The sequence below is a fragment of the Artibeus jamaicensis genome, unplaced genomic scaffold (genome assembly GCF_021234435.1).
Source record: "Artibeus jamaicensis isolate MK-2021 breed Jamaican fruit bat unplaced genomic scaffold, CSHL_Jam_final scaffold_833, whole genome shotgun sequence".
Taxonomy (NCBI): Eukaryota; Metazoa; Chordata; class Mammalia; order Chiroptera; family Phyllostomidae; genus Artibeus; species Artibeus jamaicensis.
The window spans coordinates 7,964,313-7,979,313 of record NW_026522056.1 but is presented as its reverse complement, the minus strand read 5'-3'; the positions used below and the strand labels follow the sequence as shown (position 1 = coordinate 7,979,313).

The following is a 15,001-nucleotide window of genomic DNA, read 5'->3' as shown; positions in this document are numbered from 1 at the left end:
GGGTCCCACCACCGAGGACACCACTGAGTAGCTCGCGGAAGGCAGGTGCCAGCTGTGTGTTGATTGAATATACCATTGCTTTTGATTGCGCTTCACAGAAGATGAACAAAGGACAAGCATGACCTCTCAGAAAAGCTTCCAGCAACTGACCATGGAGAAGGAGCAGGCCCTGGCTGACCTTAATTCTGTGGAAAGGTCCCTTTCTGATCTCTTCAGGAGATACGAAAACCTGAAAGGTGTTCTGGAAGGGTTCAAGAAGGTAGCGTGTCCTTTCCTTCTGGAATTTCCTCACTAGTGTGTTTTCTTGGTAATGTATCTTCAGATGTATATGCCAGAGGTGTGTGGGTAGTCTTCTAAGTAGGGATTTGGGGCCCCTGTTGGTCTAGAGAATCCCCCCATTTTCTTTCTGTGGTTATTCAGGCATCTGGCCCAGTGGGTGGCTTGTCTTAGTCGTTCCTCTCCTGAGTCAGGCCCGTAAGCCCTGGACACAGCCAGAGTGCGGCATGGGGTGTAAGAACTGCGGGACCCTCAGACTGTAGGAGAAGTCTAGAAATTAGACTTTGGGAAAAGTCTAGAACTATCGTTTTGATTGTTCACCACTTTAACATTAGTAAAAGTAAAAGGGATTCTAGATACAGCACTGAAAAATGCAGTCTGTGTATTCTGGAGAAAAGTAATGTTTCCAATTTAGATGTAAGTGGGCATATTGATTTAATTTCGTTGAACATCATCAGTGAGACATTTATAGCAGTAACCATTCTTTTTTCTATATTAAAATAAAAATGAGACTAGCCCATTTATCTATGGGAATCAGATTGCCATTCAGATTTGAATAACTGCCTTCCTAAAGTAGGTGTACCAATGTAACTAAACCTTGGTGTATGATTTGAAAATTAATACCTGAAGAAATAATTTGTTCAAGGCTTTAAAAAATTATTATTTATTTTATAGAGATAGGAAGGGAGGTAGAGAGAGAGAGAAACATTGATATGCAAGAGCTACATTGATTGCTTATCTCTCCCACACCCCCAACTGGGGACCTGGCCTGCAACCCAGGTATGTGCCCTGACTGGGGATCGAACCAGTGACCTTCTGGTTCACAGGCCAGGGCTCAATCCACTGAGCAATACCAGCCAGGGCTGAAGAAATTATTTAGAAGTTCTTTGGTAGATTTATATAAAGGCATCTGAATTAATTGGGTTTTCTCAGTTTTGAAAAAAGTGACATACACCAGTAGCAGAAAAACAAAACGACCTGTTTCTTTTCTTTTAAATGGTCCTTCTGGAACAGAATGAAGAAGCCTTGAAGAAATGTGCTCAGGATTACTTGGCCAGAGTTAAACAAGAGGAACAGCGCTATCAGGCTCTGAAAATCCACGCAGAAGAAAAACTAGACAAGTAAGACCTTGCACATAAGAATTTGAGTTTTCGTGACATTGTGAGATTGCTGCAGACAAGGACAAAATGACGGTTTTGCAACTCCAGGTGGCATTTGTATGTGTGTCGTTTGCTTTTCTGAATAAGTAGACTCTTCCCATGGTTCTAACATTAAAAAGATTAAAAAGATACACAGTATCTCCCTCTACCCCAACCCCCTATCACTGGGTTCCCACCTCTTTTCTCTCCTGTTTTATCTTCCCAGATAAATTTTTATCCCCTTCTTTTTTCTACGCACCCCCCCTTTATTAAGTCATAACTGACACATAACACTGTATAAGTTTGAGACACACAGTATGTTGATTTGGGATATTTATATATTGTATCACGGTGTGTTAGCCAACACCTCCGTCTTGTCACATAATTTACTGTGTTTTTATGTGGCGAGAATCTCCTTTTTCATACAGACGATACATACCTTGCTGTTTTCGTTCAGCAGTATATTTTGAAACCTTTTTATTATCAATCCATGAAGAGCTTCCTTATTGTTTCTAACAGCCACGTGGCTTTCTATTGTTGGGAGGTACCATTCCGTTGCTGGAACGTGCCCTCCTGTTGAATATTCAGGTTATTTAAAATCTTCTGCTACAAACAGTGCTGCAATAGCAGCCTTTTATGATTATCATTAGGCATGCATGTGAGTTAGCTGTATGATTTAAAAGGAGTTGCCGGGCCAAAGAGTATATGAATATATAATTATGATGAATATTGTCAATTGCCCTCCTCAGACTTGTGTTAATTTATGTTCCTATACAATGTATGAAAGTGTCTTTTTTCCCCTTACAGCTTTGCCAACACATCGAATTTTTGGTTTTCTTGCAAATCTAGTAGACAAAAGTGGTACTTCAATTTAGTTGGTTCATTTTTTTGTTATTGTGTTGTGGTTTTTTTTGTCGAGTAACAGAGCATTTGTTTTATTCATTGTCGTTTTGGTTCATGTTTATTTTATGAGTGGAATTGAACATATTTTCGTTCTGTTCATGTACTTGCTTTACTATGAATGACTCTTGTTTACCTGGTTTTCTGTTGTCAGTTTATTTACATATTTAAGGATGACAGTGCTTTGTGATATGAGTTGTGAATAATTTTTCAGTATATCATTTATCTTTTGGCTTTGCCTGTAGTGTTTTTTGATATACAGAAATTTATTTTGAAGTATTAAAATGTATCAGTTACTTTTTTTTACAGCTTCTAGATTTTCTATCATAGTAAAAAAGATCTTCCCTGAAGATCTTAATACTTTCCTGTATTAAGATACTTTAATATAAAATACTTTCCTGTTTTCCTTTTAGTAATTTTATGGCTTAATTTTTTAAATCCTTAAATCCAACATTTGGAATTTTTCCTGGGGGTGGTATGAAAGATGCACGCCACTTTATTTTTTCACTACAAAGTATACTTGCATATTTTGCTGTCTTTCTATTTGTAAACCCTTTTAAGTTCCCCCTTTCCCGTCCTCACTCACAGAGGCACTGCTGTTGGAGTTTATTGTGTGTCTTAATAAAGACTAGGAGGACGTCACTTTTTTAAAAAATTATAATGGGACATACTACCCGAGTTTCCTTTTTCACTTAATAAGCACATCATGGCCATTTTTTCAAGTCAGAATACACAGCATAATCTAATTGTTTTTATTAGGTCGTGGGTCCAGTCCATTCCTTCTTGGCGGGTATTTACATACTTTCACACTTCTCCATTGCAAACAGTGCTGCAGGGACCCTCCTTGTGCGCTCAGCGCTGTGCGGTGGGACGGGGCGGGGCTGGGTTGCTGAGAGGGAACTGCTGGCTCCGGCGTGTGCACGTATCCACTGTAGTGGCTGCTGACGCGTCGCTCTGTGCAAAGTCGGCGCCTGAGCCTTTCTTTGCATCCCAGACACCGCAGACAAGATTGCCCTTGTTCGTTTTTCCCAGCCTGACAGATTTTGAAAGTTTATCACTTTAATTTGCATGTCCCTGATTACTAGTGAGTTGTTAGTATCCTTTAATCAGTTAATTGGCTATTTACCAACTGACATTTATGGGGTTTTTAAAAATTTCTTTTTGCTCCTCACGAGTGAAGTCACTTTTGGGACTGTGTGTCATAGGTGTCAGTGGTTAGTGTCCTGCCTCTGTGGCTGTGGTGATCCCCAAATGGTCCTGTCTGCTACTGTACTGGGTTAAAAAAAAATACAACACTTTTTTAATTGTTGTAGAAACTGTCATGCGATTCCATTTTCCAGTGCCATGTGAATTTTGAAGGCCATCGTGGCCTTTGAGATAAATTCCGGCCTTGGTTTACACTCTGGAAATTTCCTTAGCAGTTGTGTGTAAATTGAGTTTTTATCAATTAAAATTGAATTGTTCAGGTCACCGATTCCTTTTCCCCTCCTGTCGCGGGTCAGTTCTTTTCGGTCTGTGTTTCCCAGGCGTCAGTGGTTACTCTCCTGCCTCCTCGGCCAGACTGACGACTAACACGTGCTCTTTGTCCCTTTGCTCTACAAACACCGTCAACAGAGCCAATGAAGAGATTGCTCAGGTTCGAACAAAAGCAAAGGCGGAGAGTGCGGCTCTCCACGCGGGACTCCGGAAGGAGCAGATGAAGGTGGAGTCCCTGGAAAGGGCCCTTCAGCAGAAGGTACGAAGAGGGTGTGGTGCGACCGGGGACCGGTTTCCGTGTGGCTGGCTTGCAGGGGCTCTGCGTGAAAGAGGCCTTGCCTTTTTGCCCAGACACTTCTATCCAGCTCGTTTGTGAACTGACCCTGGGGAAGACGAGGCAAACCGTGAAACTCCCAGACACACCCGTGTGAAACCCGCATTCCGGAGGGGCCTTGTCCACAGGCAGGCCGCAGGGAGGGGCCACAGCACCTGAAGTTCGGGACCGGACACTGCTTAGTCAGGCTCCGAGGCTCCCTTCTTGGAATTCTTTCTGTTTTTTAAGTAATGTATGAAGCCAACTTCCTCCTTCATTGTAATTTTACCTCCAGGGGCATCTAGAGGTGTATTTGGTTGTCACAAGTAGGAGCTGCTACTGGCACCTCATGGGTAGAGCCCCCAAATGCTCCAAACGTCCCACAACGCACAGGACAGCCCCACAGCAAACACTGACCCAACCCAAACGCCACTGGTGCGTGGGGGGGTGACTGCTGTAGGTAAATAAAAATCAGTGGTAACAGTGGTCCCTGTTTCTTGTTACTCAGTGATTCTTGGACGTGAATTTTTGTATGCCCCTAGTGTTTTTCTTCCTATATCTCCAATCAGTTAGAACAGGGTTCTTACCCTGGGGTCAGATGACCCCTAAGTGTTCCAGGATACAAGGACACAAGAATCCCAGGTCTCTGGAAATGCTAATGGATTGAATGAGGCCCAGATACTTGTGTTTTTAACAGGCACCCAAGGTAATTCCTATGGTAACAAGAAAATTTGAGAACTAAGAGGTTCAAGGTCAAGCTGCAGAGGGCTAGTGACTGCCTTTACCCCCAACTCAACTGAAGTGTAACTGTGAAGACATGAGCATTTTCCAGGGTAGCAGGTGCAGAGTTATCCATTCTTCAAAGGATCTCTGGTGGAGAAAAGTTCAGAGCCGCTGAGTTAGAGGATAGTCAGTGTTGGGACTATTAGTCACAGCCACCTTTATCTCAGGACACAAACGACCCACACTGTCACATCATTTGTCTTTCAGAACCAAGAAATTGAAGAACTGACAAAAATCTGTGATGAGCTGATTGCAAAGCTGGGGAAGACTGACTGAGCTCCCTCTGTTAGCTCAGCAGATCTGCACTTGGCTGCTTCTCTCGTGACCACAGTTATCTTGCCTTACCCAGGAATTATTGCCCCTTTGCAGAGGAAAAACTATGAAAAAGCACATGCCTACTGCTGCCTGGCCTGCTTAGCGTCCCACGCCAACAGCCCTGGAAGAAAGCCCAGAGTATTGCACAGTCACCGAAGGAGCAGCATCTGGCAATCCCGAGTCCGTCGCAGCTCGCCATCCACAGGCTCCGTTAGGCTGCTGGGTGTGGGTTTGTGAGTTCTCTCTATTTAGTTCGTTTTAAAGCCATCTTTACTTTTCCAAGTGCGTGAAATTTGTGCTTTTATGGCTATATTTGGGATCATCTCCTGTTCACCACCGGTTTGATTATGTTTTGTGACCTATTTGTTTCATCTTTTAAACTTAATTTCCAGTACTAGCGGTTTTATTTGAGCAGGAATTTGGCTGTTACTTCCAATTTATACACAGGAAGGGACTCCGAGCGCCCACAAGCACACACGCGCTCACGCATGTTTACATGTGCTGCGGCTTCTTCCCTGAAGCAGAGTGGGAGAAGAACTTCTCTGCAGAAGAGCCTATTTCCATAAACGTAAAAGCCTGTTTTGAAAGAGTCTAGGCTCAGAATGCCAATGCCAGAATTTGGGGAGAGTGAAGATGTAAAAACCGCGGACTTGGGTCTGTCGTGACTCATGGCTCCAGGCTAATTCACGTGTAGGGGAGACTCGGCCGGAATGTTCCGTCACCCTGGCATTTGGGCGCTGCTTGGCCTTGACGAGCAGGAGTGTGGCCCCTTCGGGGTTAGTCCTCGGCCTCCAAGTGTGCGTTCTGCGAGAACAGCGGCGGGCTCCCTCAGAGCCATTTCGTCTGCTCTGCTTCATTTATTGCTACACAGCCAGTATTTCCTCCTTATTATTTGAAATATGCCAAGAAGGTCTACTTGTAAAAGGTTCAGATGATCTTACATAGTGAAAAGGTAATGGTACCCTGCCGGCAGTATAAGGTGGAGAAATAGGTGGCTTTTCGTGGCTGATGTTTTGTTCTTCAGACGTTTCAAGGCAAAAAAAATGTCCTTTTGAACTTAAGACAGAATTTTCAACAAAACAGGCAGTAAAAATCTTGTGAACCACTCTGAAAATTATTGTATTTAGAATAATTTTAATCAAAGGCCATTGGACTGGTGGAGGAAGGGGCTGCGGGGAGCGGATGCACCCTCACAAACCAGATTCCTCAGGCTCTGCTGGCCCTGGTTCAGAGTGGCGGGGCCAGAACCCCACAGATGGAAAACCTCCATGCAGCCCGCGAACCCCCTGGCATTTGACAGGCAAAACCAGGCCCGTGCGCGTGTTTTAGAGCACTCTTTTGTCTTAATCCTAACACCTCGAGGGTCTTCATGGTGACGTGCACTATGTTCGTCCGTATAAGTCTTCGTGCTCTTCCTGTAGAAGTATTGCATGATCCAGCCTCAGCCATGTGCTGTGCCTCGCGGAGAACCTCTAGGTCTTTCAACATGGAGTTTCTTTAGAAGTCTACTATTCACATGGGTGCAGTCTTTAGCCCCAGAGAGGTCAAAGATGTCTTTTAAAGCCAGAAGTCACGTTTTACCAATATGCATTTATCATAATTGGTGCTTAGGCTGTGTTTTAGAGCCTATTATCTTACCATTTTTTACAAAAAAAAAAAGAAGAAGAAGAAGAAGAAGAGCAGAAATGATATGGTTGGAGAAGTGACTTGACAATCATTTGGACTTTGCAGGCAGTCACTGAGGGTCAGCATGAGCGCTTGGCCGCAGCCTGAGTGGCGGTGAGCACAGGCGTCTCCAGTGGGGTCACTGATTTCTTTGAGTAGTCCTCTCCCACTAGGAAAATTAACTTGCATTTTGCAGAAAGAAACATGTGCTAAGCCTTTTTGCTGCTGTGTTTTGGTGACTTGTCCGTGTTTACTTGTTTTCTATTGATCTATTTTAAGCATGGAAGGCATATGGTAGTCTCCATTATAACTCCTAGTTTTCTTTTTAGGCTTCTTCTACACTAAAAAGGGGTCAAACAGGTGATGTGTCAAACAGGTGATGACAATCCTTTCCTAGCACACTGCTAAAAGATACCCCTAAAACACTAGATCCTAGAATGAAGTTGCTGTACACAGAACATAAAAGGGCCCTTGTTAAGTTATCTTTGCCACTGGCCTCTCAGCCATGGCCATCACAAGAATGTGTTCTTCCTTCTGATTTAGTAGTGGATCTTCTCCAAGAAGAATAAACATGTGGCTTGTGCAGCTGGTAAATCAAGAGAATATACTGAGCAGAATAAAGTGTGTTTGTTTATTTTTCTTTAAAAATAAGCAACCGCCCCCCAAACTTTCAGAACTCTAGAGAATGAGATTTCAGCTCACACTTGGCCCCCAGATCACGTGTTAGGCAGCAAAAAAGCCCTTTGCAAACTTGAGAGCAGATGAGGGCGGGTTGCTGGCCTAGATCCTGGTTTTTGAAGTATTAGGTGCTCTTGTTGAGACTCTGGATCTGGAGCCATTTCTTAGGTTTTTGACTTTGCCAAAGTGTAGATAGGCACTCTCTCTCTTAAAGCATTTTAATTGGAGACTGAACGATTTGTCACTTGGTTGGCTGGTCAGTGACAGTCAGACCTCCTGATATTTACTATATTAGGAGAAGCTCCTAAAGGCCTGCCCAAAGCTTTGGTTCTGTAAAACTGTTCTGGAAATATTGAGAAGCCTGGTTTTCTGTGTGGTTTCTAGCTTCTTCAGACCCAGCCCAAATTAGGAAGTACAGAAACACATGATGGTGCAAAACTCGGAGGGCCTGGCTGCCTTCCAGAGCGCTATGGAGTCTAAGGGAAGATTTATGTCTGGTTTGGGGGATCACTCAAGTTAGAGTTTTTTCCAGCCGGTTACCCTCTGTACTGCCCCACACTCCGGGGAGCTCTCACCCCAGCACTCAGATCTGCATTGGACAGCTCTGAGGCAGACCGTTTGGGAGCAGGAGGGGTCGGCTGCCCCCACATTCCCTCGTTCCGGGGCTGTCTAAAGGCAGCCAGACAGGAGCACTCACTTTTAACTTGAGGGCTTGCTGGTGGCTCTAGAGCTCAAGATGGAATTTTTAGAGAGCAAGCATTGGTAATCTTGTGGACGCTAGTTAGAAATGATTCAGCACATCCTTTCCTATTGGTGTAAAACTCCAAAGCCCCCTCTTTATTTCCTTTTGGTTTTTCACTACAGTGAGTAGCGACCTCATAGACCTGCACACGACTGTTGTCCTTTGGCTGTGACCCTGCAAGCTTGCTCCCAGACTTGGGTGTCTTGCTCTGCCCTCTTGTTGGGAAGAGAAACTAGGCGTTGGAAGACTCAGCAATTCAGGCAAAGGATTTTAAAGATGTATATATTATGAAGAATTTTAAAGAGAGCAGATTATTCTTTGCTTATTAAAGAACAAACATAGTCTGGGAATCCCAGAATGTCAGGCCAAAGGTCTAAGAAGTCATCTTCTTCAGAGATTTTAACACAAATATTTTGAGGAGACTTCTGTCCGAAAAGGTTTGACTGGCCTCCAGATCCCAGTGATTTTTAAAAAGCAACTTATCACTCAAACCTTGAAAGTCTCCCATGTAGTAAAGGTAAAGAAATCGGACACTTCTCTCCTAGGGTCTCCTCTGGAAGGTAAAGTGAGTGGCAGCGTTTCCAGGAGAGATCCCCCCGAGTGCCCAGAGCCAGCATCCTGGAGACTGAAGATTGCACTTTCGTAGTTCTCCGTCCAAATGCGGCCCCATTTCTGTGCCTCTTAGCATGCAGTTAGATTTGGACAAACAAGATTCCTAAGGAATGACTTTATTAACTATAATATGGTTACAGCTATTACATATATATATATATATTCTGGTTAGAGTCCTAATATAGAGATGTCGTGTGTGATGCTGACAGTCTTAGCTCATTTGGAGGCGGCCAGGCGTGGGGCTGAGGTGTGGCTGGACTCTTCCCTGTATCGATTCTTTAGAACTGAAAAGATGCCACTTTCTCTCTCTCTCTCTATGCCTTTCAGTGGTATCTGAAACATACTCCAAACAGTATGTCCTAGTCACATTCTTAACCGATACTCTCTGAATAATTTCCCAGCGGACCTGTATAAATTCGAACTCAGAAACCACCCCCAGGCCAGATACAGGGCAGTCTGTCCCCACACCGGAGTCTCAGCCGCGGCCCCTCTCGCCCCCGGGGCAGGACCCAGGCCCTGCTTTTCCATCTCAGAGGTAGCAGTAGACGTTCCAGTGTTGCTGTGAGCAAGTGTGTGTTTGCCAGTAGATAGCGTTTGTACTAATGTGCCAACCAGTAAATGTTCATTGCACTTCTGCTTCCACCGTGTCCCCACGGGTGCCATGACGTGTGTGAGGAGCCTGCCGCCCAGGGGGCCGGGCGCTGCACTGACTACTGCGGACAGGACGGTGTCGTGTGGGGTCGTCATCTACATAAATTTTATATGCACAGTGACTTCCCTTTTATATGTCAGGTAAATATTTGTAAAAGTTATACTCACACAAATGAAATTATTATAATGATTACTAATATATTTTTTCCATGTTTCATTGCCTGAATAAAAACTGTTTACCGCTGTTAAATGTGGGTGTGTGTATGCATTTTTTTCCTGGGTATAGTGGTTTTGTCCCCAAGTGAAAATTTACGACAGCTTTGCTTTTATGGGCTCCGTACTTCAGTTTAAAAATAGAAAAGATGACATTTTTCGCTGCACTCATTTTGTGGGATTTTATGCATTTACTTGGGTGTGTAATTAAAAACAAAACAAACAAACTGGGGAATTCAGACCCCACCATATAAATTTCCATGCTTTTGCATCTGTGCAAACAAAGTAATTGGGTACTTGTTGGTTTTGCTTAGAGACTGCTTGTCTGCCCTGGCATTTTTCAAGTCGTAAGAGCCTAAGTCACCCAAGAAGCCAGAGCTGTGTAAACATCGCAGCTTGGCCCGCAGAAAACAGCTGACGTCCTGTGTCTCTCCGAGGTTAACACCAGGAAGAGCTCGTTCAGGACCAGCCAGGCCAACTCTGCTTAAAGGGCTGGTGGACTGGGCGGGACAGTTTGTAAGTTTTATTACAAGAAAAGATTAGTGGCTCTATTTTACAGCCTCAGTGGAGGTCGCTAAGAAAAATCAGCACTGTCTCTTACTACGGGCCGCAGTATTAGACTGTCACAGCATGTCAGGTCCCTGCACGTGTTCTTCACCTGCTGTGCTCCTGGGCTGCCAGGAGGGAAGTCCAGTAAAACGGCTGAGGAGGTGGCACTGCCATTGGCCGAATGCTGGAGACCGTGCAAATCCCACCATTTTCTAAGAATTTGGGGGAAGAATGAGATGGAAATTACAGAATCTTGTTCTTAGATAATGAGACACACTTAGTGTTTTTCACGCTTTTACAAATAGGGGATCATAGGATCATTTTAGTGGGTGGCAATCAGTATTTTAGTAAGAGAGAAGATGAGAAATACCAAATGCATTGTACGAGTTAAGAATAAGTTATTGCTGCATGAAATTTATTCCAGATATAAATGTGTATGTAGTAGGTCATTACGAAAATTAATTTCTTGCTATGGTTAGTGGTCAAAGGATGAAGAAACTTGTTTGAATGTTCATCATTCTTCAATCGAAGAGAAAGGCCCAGAGAGTAAAGTACTGTATAGCCAAGGCTCCTGAGTTTGTGTATCAGTGAACATTATCACCCTCACTCAAAATGAGCAACAAAGTTCATTGCTACCTAGTCCTTTCCAAGCTCTTTAAACCCAGTTTCTCCCAGATTTGGATAATCATCATTTTCTAAGTGTGTAGTCATAAAAGGACCAATTACCAAATACTTAGTGCATTTGCAGAGTTTAGAACTGGAACCTGCAGTTTCTGGGGCTAGTTGGCTGAAGAGAAGCCGTTTTCGAGTTTGAAGCTTCACTGAAATATGAATGCTGTGCCAGCTAAAACTTTAATCCCAGAAGAGAGCCATCCCCATTCTAGGTTTCTTTTGCCCACTTGTGACTTGTAGGTTTTTATCTGAATCACGTGTTTGAGGGTGGGGACACAGCGGTGCTTACAAGTTAATTATGAGATAAATCTAACCTCCAGACAGGGCAAGGTGGCGTGGAATTGTCGAGTCGTGTGACAGACAAGTGTGGAAGGAGTCCAGGAGGAGGGGCAGGATGATAGGGGAGGACATGCAAACCAGGTAGGGCACCAGCCTGCTCGGGATATACACTCTGGGCTCTGCTTGGCTTCGCGTCCCCGCCTCAGTGATGTCACCTGCCCGGGCTTCAGTGTTCTGGCTCTGGTGATAACAGTTCTCACCTCCTGAGGTGGTTGCAAGCACTCGGCCATGAGCACTGTGCCTGCCTCCTGGGTCCTTAATAAACAGTAGTGACTATCATCACCTAAAACCTCGACTTCATGGAAGTTTCAGATTTTCTAAGAACCAAATGATTCTGTTATTAGTTTTATTAAATATCTAAATATAACAAAGCTTTGGAAATTTAGGAGTTCCCTAACTATATTCTTTTATTTGAGATGGGTAGAAGGCAGAGGAATGGAGGGTTAGCTGCAGACAGATCCCTGTGTTGGGGTGATCGAGCTACTAAATGGGGAATGGAGGTCACTGTGCATCCCAGAGCATTCCAAGACGCCCCAGACCTGTACCGGCCAAGAAGGGTTTCTATGATCTCTATTTTCCCTTTGCCAAAAAGTGTACATCCTTTAAGTTTGGTTCCCATGGGAATACATATGCAAGAACAGATTGAAGATATAACTCAGTTCACAGAAATTCTTTTCTGTTGCCAATTTAAAGGAAAGCGTAATTGACATTTGAGTTTCTTCTGTGCTGGCTGCCTTTACAAATATGTCACGTGAACAATTCCATGTAGATGGAGTTGGGTTTTTGTTGTTTCTTTACCAGTGGGGGAAATGAGGCTGAAGAACACACAGCAGCTTTAGTCAACTACACAGGTGGAGCCGGCGTGTGAACCCGTAGAGACCTCTCTGGTCTCCAGTCCCGTTCTCAAGGCCGCCTGGGGTTGGGCCGTACTTTGGAACACACAAGTGCTCTTCAACAGGGCAAAGGAGGACTTCGTATTCACTAAATGAGTTTTATTGCTCCTTTCTTATCTCAAGTGGGAATATTTCGATGGGATCAGAACTCTGCAGAATCATGTCACCAAGGTTCAATAGTGTGAGACCATGAAACCTAGCAAAGATCCATAATTAGTTATTGTATTGGAAAGATGCTGCTAAGGGAAAACAAAACTCATCTTTTGTTTCCTTTCAGGCCTCCTTGTCTTGCAGAAAGAGCTTTGGCGTGGAAGGCTGAGATGGGTTCTAGTCCTCGTTTCTGTCAGTCCCTTAATGCCTTTATTTGGACTGAGAATAATAGGTCCCTTCCTGTGATTCTGTGATTTTATATTCCCCTAAAGTGCTTTCTGTAAGGCAAAAGGTCCCCCAGTGTCCCTGTCAAACACCTGGCTTGAGATGCACCTATAAGAGTGGACCTGCCACAAGACGATGTGTGCACAGGACTTTGCTGCGTCCACTGTGGCTGCAGCATTCAGAGAGGTGAGTGTCGGCCCGCGTCACACAGGAAGGGGAAAGGCCTGGGCTCTACTCCCCGACCAGTGTCCAAGCCCGTGTCCTCATCTGCTCGGGCCCACAGCCCCAACCTGGACCTCAGTCCTATCCACGTGAACGGGAGGGCCGTCACAGCCGCTGTGACGACCGACACCCGTCACTCAAGCTGACACACAGTAACGTGCTCCCAGACTCAGTAGTTCAGTCACATGCCCGGCAACAATGGCCAGCATGCTTTGTCTGAATTTCTGAAAATAAAGTGAGAACGTGTATTGAGTGCATAAGATGACACAAAATCACAATCACAGATATTCAGCTGTGTAGACTCAGAAAGAAATTTTTGTCTCAGACATCCAAAATGACAGCACAGGTAGCTAATTTGGGGCATTTAGGCATAATTACAATATTTTACTAAAATCTTACAGTCCAGACAGACCAGTGTAAACCTCAGGGTGATGTGTAATAATAAATGTGCCTTCCAGTTCACTGAAAAAACTGGCACTTCATGTAACTTGTCTTTTTTGAAGTCCTAATTTTTCTTGACACATTTGTTTGCTTTCTCCCTTTTAGCTGATCTTTGTACACCACCGATTTATGACAAAAATAAGATGTCTAAAATGTGCTTTTATGTCCTGCATCAGTTTCCAGTGTGAACATGCAGAGCAGTCACTGGGGCTCCCGTCCCAAGGGCCTGTGGTCTGCGCGGTCCCGTTTCCCAAGCTGCACCGGTTAGAGGATGTGGCTCAGGAGAGAACAGAGAAGAAGTGTGCTTGTAAGAGTAAGCAGTGAGGGGAAGTACCGTTCGGAGAAATTTTATTCCGCTTGTATGTTTCTATGTGCACTGGGTTACAATTTGAAATGTCTTATGTTGGACGCCCGAAAAACTTTTTTGAAAAACGTTTTGAAAGTTTGAAAGCCACTCACTTTAGTGGTGGGAGCGGAGGGCTGTTAAATCAGCCAAAGGTTTTATGGGAGTCAAAACTAATTTAGGATTGCAATCCCCATCTTTTACAAGTTGATCTGCAGAGTTAGAACACTTAGTGACCAACAGCCACAGTTTATAGTCACTTGAAAATCACAACTTTAGAACAGGAACATGAAGCTGCATTCAGAAAACAGGACGTAAACATTCCTTTCTAGTGCTCATTTGAGAGGGAAGAAAGAGGAGATTAGGAGGGGAGCATATGAAGAATAAAAGCCTGTGGAACTAAAACTGCTAGGAAAAAAAGTAGCCTATAAATAGTTGAAGAAAAGCAAAATTCTTCTTGCCTTCCCCCAAACCCTTTCTCCCTGCGTCAGCAGAGGGCAGACTGCTATGGTTCCACGCCCGAGCTCTGCTTGGCTGCTACAGACTAAGCACCTGACTCATGTCTGAAAAAACGAAACCTCCTCTGCCAGAAGCGAGAATTCTCCTTGATGACAAGTTCTCATACTTCTCTTGCACAGTTCCGTTCTAAATGATACACGTTTGTACACACAGAAAACGAGATCTCCTATTTAAATCTTTACAGAATTTGGGTGATTTTCTGTTACCATCACCCCGAGCAATGAATATATTAACACAAGTGTCAAATGAGTACGTGACTAAGTCACGAGGTGTCCACACGTTTTCAGAAGTGTGATAACGGAAGTTGGATCCGAGAGTTTGGGTGAAGGAAAGAAATGAAAGGAGCAAAGAGGAAGGCTCACTGCCATGTCACACAGGTAGAAACCAGAGGGTTCCAAAGGGCTGGTGCAATGATTGGTCCACTGGAATATTTGTAGAAATAACCACTCGCTTCTCTAGACTTTTCAAGTTATTTTGGGGCCATTTTACACTTATAGGAAAGTTGCAAGGATTCTCTTGAACTTTCTTCCTTTGGTGGTTAGCTCTCTACTTCCACCCTTTCCTGTATTTCACCCCATGGTCACGGTGTCTCGAGAGGCTTTGAGAGTTTATTGAGCATTTACCATGTACTGAGTCCCAGGTAGGTGGCAATGGGAGAAAGCTGTCTTTGCCATTTCCTTGCCCCTGCAATCTCCCTGCTCTCTCCAGCATTACTGCACTTGTGTGGTCTGTTGCACAAAGGGATGTGGGGAGACTATGAGCACTTCACCTCCACCCTAGAAACAAGTACCGCTGTGGTTATAGCTAAGTGGTGGTATCATGTACAATGTCTTTTTAAATAAGGTATTGCCTTAATTTTTTAAAGCTAAAAACTGCCATGTAATA

At 44.1% G+C, this 15,001-nt stretch overlaps 1 protein-coding gene across 8 annotated transcripts in view; it reads left to right on the top strand.

Annotated features, from left to right (window-relative positions):
• The window catches only part of TACC1 (transforming acidic coiled-coil containing protein 1), a 96,732-nt gene extending 86,932 nt beyond the window's left edge, over positions 1–9,800 (top strand). For all 8 annotated transcript variants that reach the window (XM_037166912.2, XM_037166915.2, XM_037166911.2 and 5 more), the window contains 4 exons: positions 99–259; positions 1,291–1,397; positions 3,930–4,050; positions 5,095–9,800. In XM_037166912.2, coding sequence (XP_037022807.2) covers positions 99–259; positions 1,291–1,397; positions 3,930–4,050; positions 5,095–5,163 — 458 coding nt within the window. In that variant the 3' untranslated portion in view covers positions 5,164–9,800. The remainder of the gene's footprint in view (positions 1–98; positions 260–1,290; positions 1,398–3,929; positions 4,051–5,094) is intronic.
• The last annotated feature ends 5,201 nt before the right edge of the window (positions 9,801–15,001 follow it).